This window comes from Lepisosteus platostomus, chromosome 11 (genome assembly GCF_059453375.1).
Source record: "Lepisosteus platostomus isolate fLepPlt1 chromosome 11, fLepPlt1.hap1, whole genome shotgun sequence".
Taxonomy (NCBI): domain Eukaryota; kingdom Metazoa; phylum Chordata; class Actinopteri; order Semionotiformes; family Lepisosteidae; genus Lepisosteus; species Lepisosteus platostomus.
The window spans coordinates 32,690,902-32,705,567 of NC_142621.1; the positions used below are offsets into that span (position 1 = coordinate 32,690,902).

The 14,666-nt window shown below is 44.9% G+C and overlaps 1 protein-coding gene across 6 annotated transcripts in view; it reads left to right on the top strand.

Annotated features, from left to right (window-relative positions):
* dnm3a (dynamin 3a) overlaps positions 1 to 14,666 on the top strand; it is a 52,679-nt gene that overhangs the window by 4,692 nt on the left and 33,321 nt on the right. For 5 of the 6 annotated variants that reach the window (XM_088599250.1, XM_088599248.1, XM_088599247.1 and 2 more), the window contains exons 2-8: positions 9,098 to 9,171; positions 10,014 to 10,163; positions 11,127 to 11,330; positions 11,764 to 11,862; positions 12,285 to 12,445; positions 12,896 to 13,038; positions 14,433 to 14,568. In XM_088599250.1, coding sequence (XP_088455376.1) covers positions 9,098 to 9,171; positions 10,014 to 10,163; positions 11,127 to 11,330; positions 11,764 to 11,862; positions 12,285 to 12,445; positions 12,896 to 13,038; positions 14,433 to 14,568 — 967 coding nt within the window. Of the gene's footprint in view, positions 1 to 9,097; positions 9,172 to 10,013; positions 10,164 to 11,126; positions 11,331 to 11,763; positions 11,863 to 12,284; positions 12,446 to 12,895; positions 13,039 to 14,432; positions 14,569 to 14,666 lie in introns of those variants that run through there. The other variant, XM_088599251.1, reaches the window with a different exon arrangement.

Below are 14,666 nucleotides of genomic sequence, written 5' to 3' on the forward strand. Positions count from 1 at the left end.
AATACAAATTGCAGGGAGTAACTTGACAGCTAAATCTCTGACCCAGTTTTGAAAAATCAGGCCACAGTCATCCTTTCCTTCAAACACTGTTTTTCACCAGATCCCTCCCCAAAAAACTGAATCAAAGCCTTCAGGCAGTCGCAGAGTCCACACCTGTCCAGCTAATGACACTCATACTGTCATGGGAGTTTTTCAGAGGGGTAAGGGTGCATTTCTCCTTCCCTAAAAGAGCGTGTTCTTGAAGCAGGAGAGGTGTCGAAGTGCACAGCAGCATGAGCGACCTGAGGTCTTGGCTATGCCCAAGGCTGCATGTCTTGTATCTGGAAAGAGGAGGGTTCTGCAGTGACCAGCTCCTGAAAGGGAAACAAACTCACTGATCCAAACTTCACCTTCCGGTTTACTGAGGACCACAGGGACAGGCTGAGATGATTAAACACCAGTAAAGAGAATTGAGGGCACCACTGCACAGGGGGAGGAGGTGAATGTTTTTAACGGTCCAGCCCCAGACGGACGGGATGCTGATTCACAGAGCTCCTTTGATAAGCGAATTAATGAGTTCCTGGCATCGCTGAAGGATTGCTTAACACAGAGGGAGATGGATCCATTAGCTGATTGTGACTTTTCCTGTGTTCCTCCAGTATGCTCAGAACTCGGCAGTTCTGACTCCCTCAACTGGTTTCCTGTTGAATCTCACGGACTTGAATATATTGCTCTTGTCCTTTGAGGCGCTGTAGAGAATAATAGTAATAATAATTGCTTGCACTTATATAGCGCTTTTTCTGGACACTCCACTCAAAGCGCTTTACAGGTAATGGGGACTCCCCCCTCCGCCACCACCAGTGTGCAGCCCCACCTGGATGATGCGATGGCAGCCATAGTGCACCAGTACGCTCACCACACACCAGCTATCAGTGGGGAGGAGAACAGAGTATTGGAGCCAATTCATAGATGGGGATTATACGGAGGCCATGACTGGTCAGGGCCAATGGGAAATTTGGCCAGGACACCGGGGTTACACCCCTACTCTTTTCGAGAAACACCCTGGGATTTTTAATGACCACAGAGAGTCAGGACCTCGGTTTTACGTCTCATCCGAATGTTTTCCCCCTTTTATTTCTGACTTCCTAGAAAGTTACCGCTCTTGTCATGTTGTCTAGTCTTCTGATGCTAGACTGTTGTTTGTCCCCTCTACAGACGGCAAGGCCTTCTGCTCTGCCTGGGCTGCTCTACCTCCTCATTCCCTGTCCGATCGGGAATTCTTAGTCTGTATTTTCACATTTCATCTTAAAAGCCACTTGTTTAAACTGGCTTTCTTGTAGATTTGATGATGTAGTTTGATGTACTTGTACTTTAACCAATTGTTTTTTTAGATTTTGTATTTCTGCAAGCTGTATTCTGTTATTATTTAATAATGCCGATGAAGTTTAAACAGTGTGTCTGCCGTAGGTACACTCGCTCCCAGGCTTTCTTTACACACATTGTACACACAGAAGTGCACACACAGGTAATGACACCCCACACTTCACAAACACACTGCGCACTGCTGAAATCCTGATCCACACTGTCGCATGCAGTCATCTGCCCTCACAGAGACGAGGAAGGAAAATGAATGATGTATGGGATTTCAGTCTGATGCGTGGTAATGAGTTCGGTATGAAACAGGGTTAAATTAGAATTGGTTTCATCTGGATTTGCTGTGACTCCCCCACCCCAAAAAGATCTGTATCATTTACTTGTGTTGCTAGGCAACTGCCACGATGAGTTGCAATTCCAGCCACATAATTGATGTGCACCCTTTTCAACCCCCCCCCCATACACACACATGAACTGCAGTTCTGACATCACTGTGGAGACTGTAGGGATGCTCAGGCAGTGGGGCCACACTTCAGCACTCCAGTGCGGGCAACATGGACTGACAAAATGCACCCGAGGACATTTATTCCAAACAAGGGAATTCAGAACCGTCTATATTACTTCACCAATTCACATGTCAGTGAGGCGGATCAGTTGAAATGAGCATACTACTGCATGATTGTTGTTTCTGCCGCTGCTAATTCTCAGCAGTCTTGTTTCATTATGCAGATTCCTGCATCTTATTTGCTGGCCTTTCGATTTGATTCGAAAGTCCAGAAGGCAACGGAGGAGAGGAACCAAAAACTCCTCTGTAAGGAGAAAAAAAACCTCTAGGGGTCCAAGGTCAACTGGCTGCCCAACCCCTCGGGGCATGCTAACATTATACAATTCTAAAAAAAAACGACTAAATGTGGAGCATTAAGTCTTCCATCATGTCCTTCGGTGTTTCTACAACCCATGTTTAGTTTGTGTAGTTTGCAAAGCATGTGCAGATCTTTTCTCCGTGCAAGGAGAGAGCTGTCTTTTAGGCTGTGTGTGCCGGAGTGTAGAAGCACCAGCTGTGTCTGAGTGTGGAGCCTGGTTGCTGGACATGGGAGAGTCCAGCAGTGTGGATTGCTGTTAGATGGGGGCTTATTTCTTACATGGATCTCTCCCCTGTAGGTAATCTGTGATTCTTGAGAAACGTCATCAGAGTAATGAAGGATGATGGCACAGTCTAACCATACTCTTGAAGTCAGGTGGTTTTGTTCCAGAGAAATATTTCCTTCTCGCTTTCAGAAAAGAAATGGGAAGTTTGAAGGTGTATCACCAAGAGACAACATTTCTATAGGAGAGAGAATTTCAAGGATTTTTCTGTTTAATTTGTGCTCCTAGGTACAGAATTAAGGTTTGAATCTCAATATACGATGGGTTAGGTACAATACATATTGTTTGTCAAACATCTTCTAGAACTAATTAATTCTCCTCAATTCCACTTCTTGTTCTTAAATGCTACAGTACTTCCGAAGATAACCGAGTGTTCAGTAAACACAGAAGAACAATTACTGATAAATCCATTTGTACTATCAAACAGTATTGTTTTGCACAAAGTGCTACTGAATAACCATCTTTAAAAAAAGCAGGTGTCGGCACTTAGTCCTGGAACTAACCTAAGTAGTGTTGTTACAGGACTAGACCAAGCCAGTCTAGGATGGCAGAAAACCCTAGTAATGTAGTGCAGTTCTGATGCAAACGGTGATCTACAGTATATACTGTACTGTACACAAAAGCTAAAGAAGTGTTTTTTTTTTTGCTATATAATGAAATGAGAGTACTCCTGTGCACATACTAGGTACCATTGGTTAGGCTAAGATGGGTTATCAGTATGCTTAGTGAAATGTGATTACAGTTGTCACTGGATGTAAGGCAGCAGTAGATCATAAGGTACATAAGTATAGTCTGAACTGGTGAGGTGTGAGATGTCTAGAGCTGGTTCCACTAGCGGGGTAGTAGGGGAGGAGAACAGTAGTTCTTGGGGACATCCTGGCTCAGTGCACAGTGAGCGTTACTAAGGTACACTAGATAGAGGCCTGCTTGGAGGTTCCGGTGAGGTCTTTATTAGTTGTGTCCTGTAGATGTCTACAGTGTGGATTATTTTTCATCACTGGGCACTGTGCACAATCAGAGTGGGTCCTGAGGAAAAGCTTGTTTGCCCCCTTTGCATTTCTCTCTTAAGGGCATCAGACCTCTTGTGTCAATTCATCATCAGGACCTGCCTGAATCAGGGCTTTTTCCCCTTTAGGAATCAGCTAAAGGTGTCTCGGTTGCAGAACTGCGAGCAGCACCCCAGGGGTTCTGTGTATCAGTGTCTGTAGCCCTGTCCCTGACCCATCTGTCAGGGTGACAGACAGCTGTCTGCCCTGAGCAGGGAACTGCTGACTCTATAGGACAGGAGAGGCGAGAGAGTGTGTGCCCTTCCTTCCCAGCCTCCCCTTGGATTCCCCCTCACTGCCACAGCTCTGTCTGCCCTGCTTGTCCAGTGTGGTGGCACAGTGGTGGGTGACAGACCCTCCTCACGGCCTGGGAATGTGTCGAATGTCAGGAGCTTCATCCTCGAGGCAAGCAAAATGTCACCAAAATACTTCTACAATATCAGTCTTTTGTGCTTGCATTCTTGTTCTAGATTTCACCTTTACACTTTTATTATTAATTTTCAGACATTGGAACAGCCAGTTTGTGCTTTGGGGCCAAAGCTGTGAAAGTCAGTCCCCAACAGTGGATGAATTGTCTGCATCAGAGTACTGTAGATCCCCAGTCTGCAGAGGGTTACACTGTGCTGCATTTTGTCAGTGGCTTTCTTCAAAATACTCCTTTATGCCTTTATGTTTGCAAAACTACAATCCAGAATCATCAAAAAAAAAAAACTTGAATGTTGTGATAGCTTTCTTTTGTAAGTTTCTGACATGAGTTCCCGTCTTTGTAGCAGCCCTGTGTTCTGAAAGACACTGTGAGGAGACATAGCTAGTGGTAGATAGTGAGAGGCAGAGAGCTGCCTCAGGGGACGTGGGGATATATAGATACTTTATTGTCCACTAGTGTGGAAATTTGTCTTCTCCCATCTGACAAGGTGTCAGATCGCCCAGATGTCAGTTATTATGGGAATGATGGAGAAACCTGTTGAAGACTTGTAACTTGCAAGACGAGGTTCCCTGCCTTTATCTTCATTTTCAATCTACAATACAGTGTTTTCAGCATCAGTGAGAATCTGAAATGGGAGCTCTCATAGGCTAATTTCCTTGCTGTTGTTTACATGTTTATGATTTTGCAGAGGGAATTGCAATCAGGGAATAAGCTATACATAGTAACATTTTAAATTATTGTCGTGATATCTAACTGATGCAAATCCCACTCAAGTGGAATGTTGAATGCCATTTTCTGATGATAAGAAAATGAAGAGGAGCAAATCCTAATTGGCTTCTGTATGCAGCAAATAAGCTTCACCCCAGATCAGCAAATCGCGCCTTTCAAATGCACGTTTCCATGTTTCAAATGGATTGAGTCCTATTGTCAATAACTAGAAATGAAAAAGAATGTGTAAACTGAAAATTAAGGGAAAGGCAGTTAATGCAGGTTTTCGTCAAGTGATATCTGACAAAGTCCAACGATCACAGGGAGAGCGTTCAGAAATCTCTCTGAACTGTTGTGCACCCTGCCCTACCAAATGCCACCGGGTGCACCTGATATGAAAGAAGTGCAGTGTAGGTCTGTATCTGACGTCCTGGATTGCGACTGGTCGGAGTGTGTGTGTATCTGTGGGTGTGGGGGAGCTGGTACTGTATGTGATTTGGGTCAGCCTCCTTGAAGAGCAATGACAAACCACATCTGCTGCTTCTCTGTGCCTCTGTCACTCTCTCTCCCCTTCAGAAAACTGGGTCTCATCCCTTGGCCATCTTTTCGTTCTCGCAGCCTTACTGAGATTCTTAATTAGATTTTCTCATCTCATTTTATAAATGAGGCAAAGACTGCTTTATTTTATAGTAAGCATTAGATTCCCAATCGGCTTCAAATGGTTGGAGCTGAAAGATTCTCACTTACTGTCCAACTTACTGACTATGCCATTGTCTTAAAATCCATATCTTTTCATGGGTGGCTTATGCAAAGCATTAAATTTGAATGCGGTAGTTTTGAATGACACTAATAACTTGGATTTTGAGAGATATACAGTACGTATATGATTTGTAAAGTCTTAATATTTATTATTTTACTAAAACATAAGGTTTCATTTTTTATCATATTGACAGGTTTCTGAGGTTTTCCAAGAAATCTGTTAATGCTGTTGATGCTGTTTAAAATGATGGAAACACAGATGCATACATAAGGCACTGCAGTCAGCCTGGAATATGTTTCACTTTACTAGGCATAGAAGGTAGAATGGACATTTAAATACTGGGGGCAAACATGCACGCACATGTGGAAACGCTGATGCACTGAAGTACACACACGTTTAGTATAGCGCGAGTCGCCGAATGTCCTGCTTATGCTGTTCCAGAGAGGCTCACAGCAGCCTGAGTCACAGAGCTGCATTGCAGGGGTCTTGCTAGGCAGGGGCTCTCCGTGTGTGGGTGTCTTGAGTGTGCATTTCCATTCCTCAGTTTGGCAGTCTCTGTGTGGCATGGAAGTTGACCTGGATGACTGATTAATTAATGTTGTGAGTTTATGAGTCTGCCTGCATTTGTGCATTTGATAGTCTGGTATACTGAGCATCAGAAGTTCCAGCGCTGAGCTGAGTGTGAGAGTTGACATTGGACGCTTTTTTCAAAAGCTGGGTTTGAGTGTGAAGCCCTGTGGGGTGATAGTGCTGATGGCTGTGTGGTCCGGGGCAGCCAGCCTGAGATTAAAATCCTTGCACATGCTGGCATGTCCCAGGTGTTCCATGCCGAGAGACGGCTTAATTTCTGCTACTTCAGGTTCGCTCGCTGCACAGCCTTGAAAAAACACAAGATCAACCTGTACAGGCCGTAAAGCTTTGTACAAAATGTCTTTACAACATCGTCTTTGTCTTGGTTTTTCACTGGGGAAAACCGAGTAACCTCAGTGTCATGTTATGTGTTGTATGAATAGGCCGGCTCCCAGTGTCCTAGCAGGCTGGCCATTGCATAATGGGGCTTTTCATTTGAGAGTTAGCTCTTTCATAATGGGACTGGGGCACAGGACTGGGTGGGGATCAAGGCTGAGACAGCGTGTGAACTGCTGGCGAGACAGGACATGGAGGAAAGTGCCAGCACTTTCTGCTTGTGTTCACTTAGGCTTAATCTCCTCAATACACATGACTAGCAGAACTGGGGAGCAGGACCTCTGTCTGGACTGAAAGCTCAGCTTGCTGTGGCATTATGTTAGAATTAAGGGAGAGGCTGAGGCATCTCTCTCAGTATTATGGTGAGGGTGGAGTTCTTGTGTTGTTATTGAGAGATGAGAATGACGTGCTGTGCTGTCAAAACTATAGGAACTATATAGCAAGGTATAGAATTATATAGGTGTACAAGTTTGGAAACGAGGAGGCCACATGGTCCATCTTGCCTGTTTGGTAGTCTAGTATTTTGAGCATCAAAAAATCACAACACTTACAACTGCAGCACCAGCACAAAGTGTTCGATGTACAGACATTGTAATTAACAGACATGGAAAACCCTTGATTTAGATTTGTCCTCAACAGGAATGATCAACACAAGGTCACAGACTAGCAGCATGTGTGGCCATTGCTGGAGGAAAATCAACTACATCTGGGAAGCGTGCTTTGCAATAACATGTTCTGAGGGATGCTGTCCCCTTCCTCTAAGAGATTCTGGACAAGCCTGTGCTTATTGACTGGTCTCAGAACCTCAGATGTCACATGTTGTCTCGGCTCATCCAACAGCTGTTCAGTGGAAAGCACGTCTGGCAAGTAGGCCCTCTATGGCATTGTTAGCATTGTTAGCCAGGACAGCCATTGTTACACAGGCAGCAGTGGCCAGGGGGGGACGATTCATTTTGCACCATGCAGGTTGCAATCCCGTGTTGTGACCTGGCATTTCTGATGCAGTGCAAATGTGAAAATGAGCTTGAACGATGACAAGGCAGTCTTGGCTTGTGACTTGTGGTCTCCCAGATTCTGTTGAATTAGTGATGGAGATTGTGTTTGGCTTTAATTTCTTGCTAGGTTAGTAACCGTTGGCTTTGAACACAAATGACGTAGTCCAACCTCCAACATACCAATGGAACTAAAGCACTGTTGCCTTAATAAAGGGGGGTTAGTGATCTTTTCTGTGTTCTTCTTTCTTGATATTTATCAGGCTTGGTACTCAGCAGGTTAATTCACCTCATCACCTGTGCCCAATCAGCTCTCTCATTAATGAGTTTTTGTACTTCTGTAGCAAAGCTGAGCTTGTAATGATCAATCATGAATGATCCACTCATCAAAATGAAGGATAAAATGCAGCCAATATCCAGTATCAATATACATTGTTTTTCTCCAAGCCGACACACAAACATGAGACTATGTTTTGTTTTAATATTCGGTGTAGTTTAGTAAATCTAGAATTTCATTTAACAGCTTCATGAAGAGGCCCAAATTCCAGGCCTCGCCTTTCATGGAATCCTACTCCTAACACCCACAATTCTCTTTGTAAAGAAGTGTTTCCTATTCTATATCCAAAATGAATTTCCTTATCCAAAGCGTAGTTTCCAGCTTTGACCCTATGTTTTTATTTGCTACTGAATTCGGAGTGGTCCACTGTCCGGTATATCGCCTAGGATTTTATGGACGTGCATTAAACCTCTTCCAAATCTCCTTTGTTAGACTGAATATAGAGTAAAGGAACTAAATATCCATATATGACAGTCACTTTGCACCAGGAGTCGCTCTTGTTGCTGTTCCTTGAACTCTCTGTCAAGCTGTTACAGATTTTATTTTCATACAGCATTGTTATTTATTCTGTTTTAAAAAAGAGGCTGTCTGGAGCATTGTAAAAATAAGCAAAACCATTCCTTTATTAAATTCCACACATTTTACTTTATACCCCAGCATCGTCTTTGCTTTATTATTGCTTCCTCACATGCACATGCAGATCTCTTTCAAGCTCAGCTCAGAAGAACTGTTTATGTGGCTTGTATAAAATACTTTATGTTCCTATTTCCTGCTTGGATCATTTTGTGTTTATCAACATTAAGTTTCATTTGCCAGCCCAGTTCACTACGATTGACGACCAAATGATTCCGAAGGTGCTGTTGGTGGAGCAGTTCTGTGCTGCAGAGAGACCGGTGGGGTGCCTGTATCCCTGGGGTAGGAAGAGTGATTGCAGAGGGATCTCAGCTGGGTAGCTCATGCCCTGCTGAGCTGCACCAGTGTGATGCAGTGTGTGGCGCTGTGCTCTGTTGTAGGGGAGAGCATGACAAGGTCATTGTGGGTGCAGCTCCTACACCTCTTGGGAAATCGTTCAGCACAGGAGCTGCAGCAGTGTGGCACTGAGGATACAGAGAGGCAAGAGGGACTTCATACTCAGCAGGGAGGGCATGTAAAGGGAGCTGATGCACACATCGTGCTGGATTAACAAATAGCTTTTCTGTCCAAGCATTTGAGTATATTGGAGTTCCTGTGGTTGACAGAACTGAGTTGACTGTAGGTGAATTCTCTTGTGACCCCTGACCTTGTGTCTCAGCCTGGGCCTGGAAGCTCCCTTTGCTCCTTACCGTGATGACTAAGACGTTCCCTGTCCTTGTGTCCTTTCAGAGATTTCCTGCCGCGAGGCTCTGGGATAGTCACCAGGAGGCCCCTGGTCCTGCAGCTCATCAGCGCTAACACAGGTATGACATGCTCTCAGAGCACACCTGTGCAGCCAGCACACAACTGGGCTGGTTCAAAATAGCACAAACAAAAGCAAAATATACTGCCAATCGGACATGGTAATTAACAGCTTTTAAGTAACAATATTAAAGGAATATGGAATATTGATGTGGCATGTGGATCACTGCAGATTCATTCTCATGTGAATAGCTATTGCCAAGACGAATACATCAATGCAGCTCCGTCTGCAATACTAAGATGCTGGCAAACGTGAGGCCTTGTGATCTGTGATCATCTGAGTAACACTAGCCGCCACCAGAGGGCACTGCTTTCCTTTCCATTAGTCTTGCATCAACTGTGCAAAGAAGGCATCTTTTCCAGAAAATCTGGGGGCATTGTGAGGAGCTGGTATCTTTATTCTCTGTTTGGGAACCTGGAGAACATTAAGACAGATGTACATAGAGGGAAAGAGATAGTGTGGGTTAGTGGTTAGAGCTGAGGACTAGCCAGATAGGCAGGAAGGAAGTATAGGTTATTTCTTATGCCCAAGGAACTGAGAGAATGAAGAGCATAGTGCTCTACTAGATAGACATGACAGATTGGGAGAGGAAGAATGGCAGCATCGTTTGGGAATGAATGAAGCCAGGCTTTGTCAGTGTCTTTAAGTCCTTGATGCTCAGAGCAGGCAGGACAAGGAGGTAAAATGACAGACGAGAGGATAAGTTACTGTACAGAATAAAACATGCAGGCAGTTTGTAACAGTTTAAGGATATTAAATCTTATTATCTCTGGCTCATTTTTTTCTCTTTGCTCTCTCCTCTGTCTCTTCTCTGCGTGTTTTGCCTCTTGTCTGTTTGTGCAGAGTATGCAGAGTTCCTGCAATGTAAGGGGAAGAAGTTCACAGATTTTGATGAGGTTCGCCAGGAGATTGAGGCTGAAACAGACCGGCTGACTGGGGCCAACAAGGGTATCTCGCCTGTGCCCATCAACTTGCGGGTATACTCCCCATATGGTATGAGCTGTCTGCATTACCTGTGACAGCCTGTGTGTCTGTACCACTGCTTGGGTCCCTGCATTGCTACTGTATGCCTGTGTGTCCGTGACATTTCCTGTGTCTCTGTGTCTGTTCATCTGCACCGTCCATAAGCATCTCTGCCTCAGTCTGTGTCACTGTCCCTAAGCGTCTCTTCCTCAGTCTGTCTCACTGTCCCTAAGCAACTGTACCATAGTCTTTCTCACTGTCCCTAAGCATCTCTACCTCTTTCTGTCTCACTGTTTCTAAACGTCTCTACCTCAGTCTGTGTCACTGTCCCTACGTGAGTACACCATTGTCTGTGTCACTGTCCTTAAGTGTCTGTATCATTGTCTGCGACACTGTTCCTAAGTATCTGTACCATTGTGTGTCAGTGTCCTTCCCTCAGCACCTGTACTACTGTCTATGTCACTGTCTCTAAGCGAATGCATCATTGTCTCATTGTTCATCATCATCCATACCATTGTCTATGCATCTGTACTATTGTTTGTCTGTATTCCTGTGTTACTGTACCTGTAGTTTAAAATAAAGGTTGCTAAAATAGAGACAATGTATATATATTTTTTAATTTGCACATAGTGATGGAAGTAAAGGCATACTTCTGTGATTCTGCAGTGAGATAGAGCTTTTCTGTAAGGTGCTCGATCACTGAGGAGAATTAATCAAAATTACCTGCTCACTCACCGAGGGAAGTGCAAGCGAAAGCAGCCAAAATCTGCCTTTAACTGACTTTGTATTGAAATCATATTTGTATTTAATGCCTCACAATCAATGACAAGAGAACCTTGTCCTTTCTAGCAATGCATGTGCAGAATATGGGCATGTGTAATAACATGATCTTTCTGCCTGTCTGCCTCTCTCTCTATTTGTCTTTATATATTTGTATCTGGGCTTCTGTCTCTTTTGTCATGTCTATCCTTGTCTCTGTGCGTTTGCGTGCAGTGCTAAACCTGACACTGATTGATCTTCCCGGGATCACCAAGGTTCCAGTTGGGGATCAACCCCCCGACATTGAGTACCAAATCCGGGACATGATCATGCAGTTTATTTGTCGGGAGAATTGCCTCATCTTGGCTGTCACACCTGCCAACACCGACCTGGCAAACTCCGACGCACTCAAACTGGCCAAAGACGTGGACCCCCAGGGTGAGACCGCTGTGAGGGTGTGAGAAGAGCGAGAGAAAAGGAAAAGGGGCGACAAGGAACGCAGGCAGGAAGGAAAGGATGGTGCAAGAGAAAGAAGGGTGCCCGTGAGTGGAGAGAGAGGAAGGATGGAATTGAATGAGGATCCATTCAGTTAAGAGGGAAAGTGAATGAGTTGACAGAGGATGGGTGTAAAGTAGAGAGCATGGAATGGTTTGGGAGGAGGGGATGTTATAGTGAGGATGGATGGGAGAGCGGCTGTGAGGAGACAAGGGAAGGAAGAAGGAAAAAAGAGGGGGGTGTATGCATGACACAGACGCACGATGGTGTGGAGAGGGCAGTGTCTGTGTAGTGCAGGGGACTGGGCTTTTGGGGACATGTGGTGTGGTGTGGTGTGCGGGCACCGTTGGTGATCTTCGTGGCCCCTGACCCTCAGGTCAGCGCACAATCGGGGTCATCACCAAGCTGGACCTGATGGATGAGGGGACCGATGCTCGGGACGTCCTGGAGAACAAGCTGCTGCCCCTGCGCAGAGGTATGGCCCAGAGCAGCACAACCTCTTAGTACAATACTGCACAAGAAACCCCGCAGAAGTCAGCGTCCTGCTTTTCTCCACGTTTTCCACATTAAAGATAATACGATCACCATTTTTTTGTTAAACCACCCAATTTTGAATATACTTTCTTGGGTATTTCACATTTTGGATTGTAGCTACGAACCTTAAATGGGAGACAATAAGAAAGTGTAGGCAGATTCCTCTGATCAGTCCAGCTTCGAGCGTCTAATCTCTTATAGGCAGAGGTTGGGCGCTGATCGGAGGAGAGGCGCGTCCCTCCCTGCCAGCGCCGCGTGCCTGCCAGCCCAGGAAGCCTAGTCCCTGATGGGGCCTTACCCCACAGGCGCTCGGCCGCGTCCTTCTGCCTTGTCTCATGCTGTCAGTCTCCCCTTTCTCCCCAGGGTATATTGGTGTGGTGAATCGCAGTCAGAAGGACATTGATGGAAAGAAGGACATCAAGGCAGCGCTGGCAGCAGAGAGGAAGTTCTTCCTGTCCCACCCTTCCTATAGACACATTGCTGACAACATGGGCACCCCATACCTGCAGAAAGTGCTGAACCAGGTCAGGTGGGAAAGGTGGAGAGAGCACAGAGAATAGAGACAGAGAGAGAGAGAGAGAGAGAGAGAGAGAGAGAGAGGGAGTCTGAGGACTCAGGAGGGAGATTGATGGAGATGAAGAAAGACGGGACGGGTGTATTAGAGAGACAGTAAGAAAGGCTCAGCATTAGACATGAGTCTTCCACGTAAAGTCTTCAGTAAAAACACAGAAATTAAACGGATGTTCCAAATTTAGTCTCTTGATATGAATTAAGAACCGTGGTCCCAACACAGATCCTCACTTATTGTCACCCTAACTTCAAACTTTCCTCAATCCAAATGCATGCGTTACCTCGCTTTTTGTGAATGAAAATTAAAAGATTTTCCCTGTAGAATTATACCACTTCTCTCTTTGTTCCCGTACCCCAGGTATTCACACATTGTTCTCGCTCTTCCTGGCTTCCTCTCTCCGCAGCAACTGACGAACCACATCCGGGACACTCTCCCAGCATTCCGCAGCAAGCTGCAGGCCCAGCTGCTGTCCCTGGACAAGGAGGCGGAGGAGTACCGCCACTTCCGGCCCGACGACCCCTCGCGCAAGACCAAGGCGCTGCTGCAGTGAGCTGTGGGCCAGGGCAGGGGCTGGAGGGCGCAGGAGCTGTGAACCTCCCATATTAGAGGCTCAGAGAGTTGGAATAATTCTAAAGAAATAAGCCTTGGAGGTCTGATAAAACTGTGTTGGTGATTTCTGCACAGGCCTCTCCCAGCGTGTGTCCTTTGTGGTGTGCAATCCACGCTAGCTGTGTGTTTTAGGAGAAATGTCAGTGGCTCTTAGGCTTGACCGCCTTGGTGTGTGGATTTCTCCCATGGCCTCATGGCCTCAACAGTTTACACAACAGCCTTCTGATACTTCGTTTTTAAGTGTGGAACTAGAAAGTAGTTATCGAGCCTGCCCATCCTTTGTTAGCGATTATTTTAATTATATTAATTAAATTATTCATCTTTAATGCTATTAGTAATGCTAAAAGCAGTGGACTGTTTTGTGCAGAGTGAACATCTAACAGCATCAGAAATGCCCAGATACGTCACTCTTTTCATTGAGCTCTTTAGCTCTTTATTTTCTATTCCTTGTAAGTTTGTTTAATTCGTATTTTTTATACCTTGCACTCACTGGTTTATTAAAGCACTGTGCAAACCGCTCGCTGTTCTGTGATGTGCAGTGCGCAATGTTTTTGTTTTTCGTTTGGCCAACTCAATAGTTTGTGTGCTCCAGTGCATGTCAGTAGTGGATCCTGTGGGCGTTTACTTGCCAGGATCACCAAGGGAACATGCCCTTTCTGAGCAGGATCAATCCGAGACGAAGCAGAAGCGTCTGTGTGAACGCACCTGTTGTTTCAGTCATCAGAGTGGAAATTCTGCCTGCAAGTCTGGTCATTTTTTGTAAATGTCCATTTTTTTTAAATCCAGCACAGCTTTGAGTTGGATGGCTGCAATTGAACATTTATGTAAAATACCTTTTGATCAAATAAAATTTCTAAAAGTTTTAGTACCATTGTGGATGTAAATTGAAATATTAAGAAAAGATTAGCACTTCTTAGAAACAATGTATTTAGAAAAAGTGTCTTTATATTTGCATTATAAACTTAATATTGGCCCAAAAAAGTAACTTACAAGATGCATATGCCTTCAATGTATACAAAAGTTTATTAAGTCACTCTTATAGGTTTGTATAACAATTGTTTTCAACTAGTGTCAGCTTTTAAGGCTGGTATTATGTTATGATACCTGACTGAGCTAATAGATACATGTATGTTCTGAGCTGCAGTAAAGTGAAAAGTATAGATTGTAAGTGTGTTCTGGAAAATTTACTGTATGCGGTTGGAAGTCTTTATGTATAAATAGTAATAGAGTGTAGAAATGGATGTAGGGCACCTGAACTAGGACCCCAAGTAGTCCACAGACCCCAGGTTATGACATACTGATCTAATGGAATCTCTGATGATGTCTCGCAGGATGGTGCAGCAGTTCTCTGTGGACTTTGAAAAGCGGATTGAAGGCTCGGGTGACCAAGTGGACACTGTGGAACTTTCTGGTGGTGCCAAAATCAACAGAATCTTCCACGAACGCTTCCCTTTTGAGCTGGTCAAGGTTCGTCAGCCCAGCTGTTCTCACTGCGATAGACCAGCCTCTCTGGTGGGGTAAAAGGCTGTATAGTAAAGGTACCACACAGTGCAAGACCTCTGTAG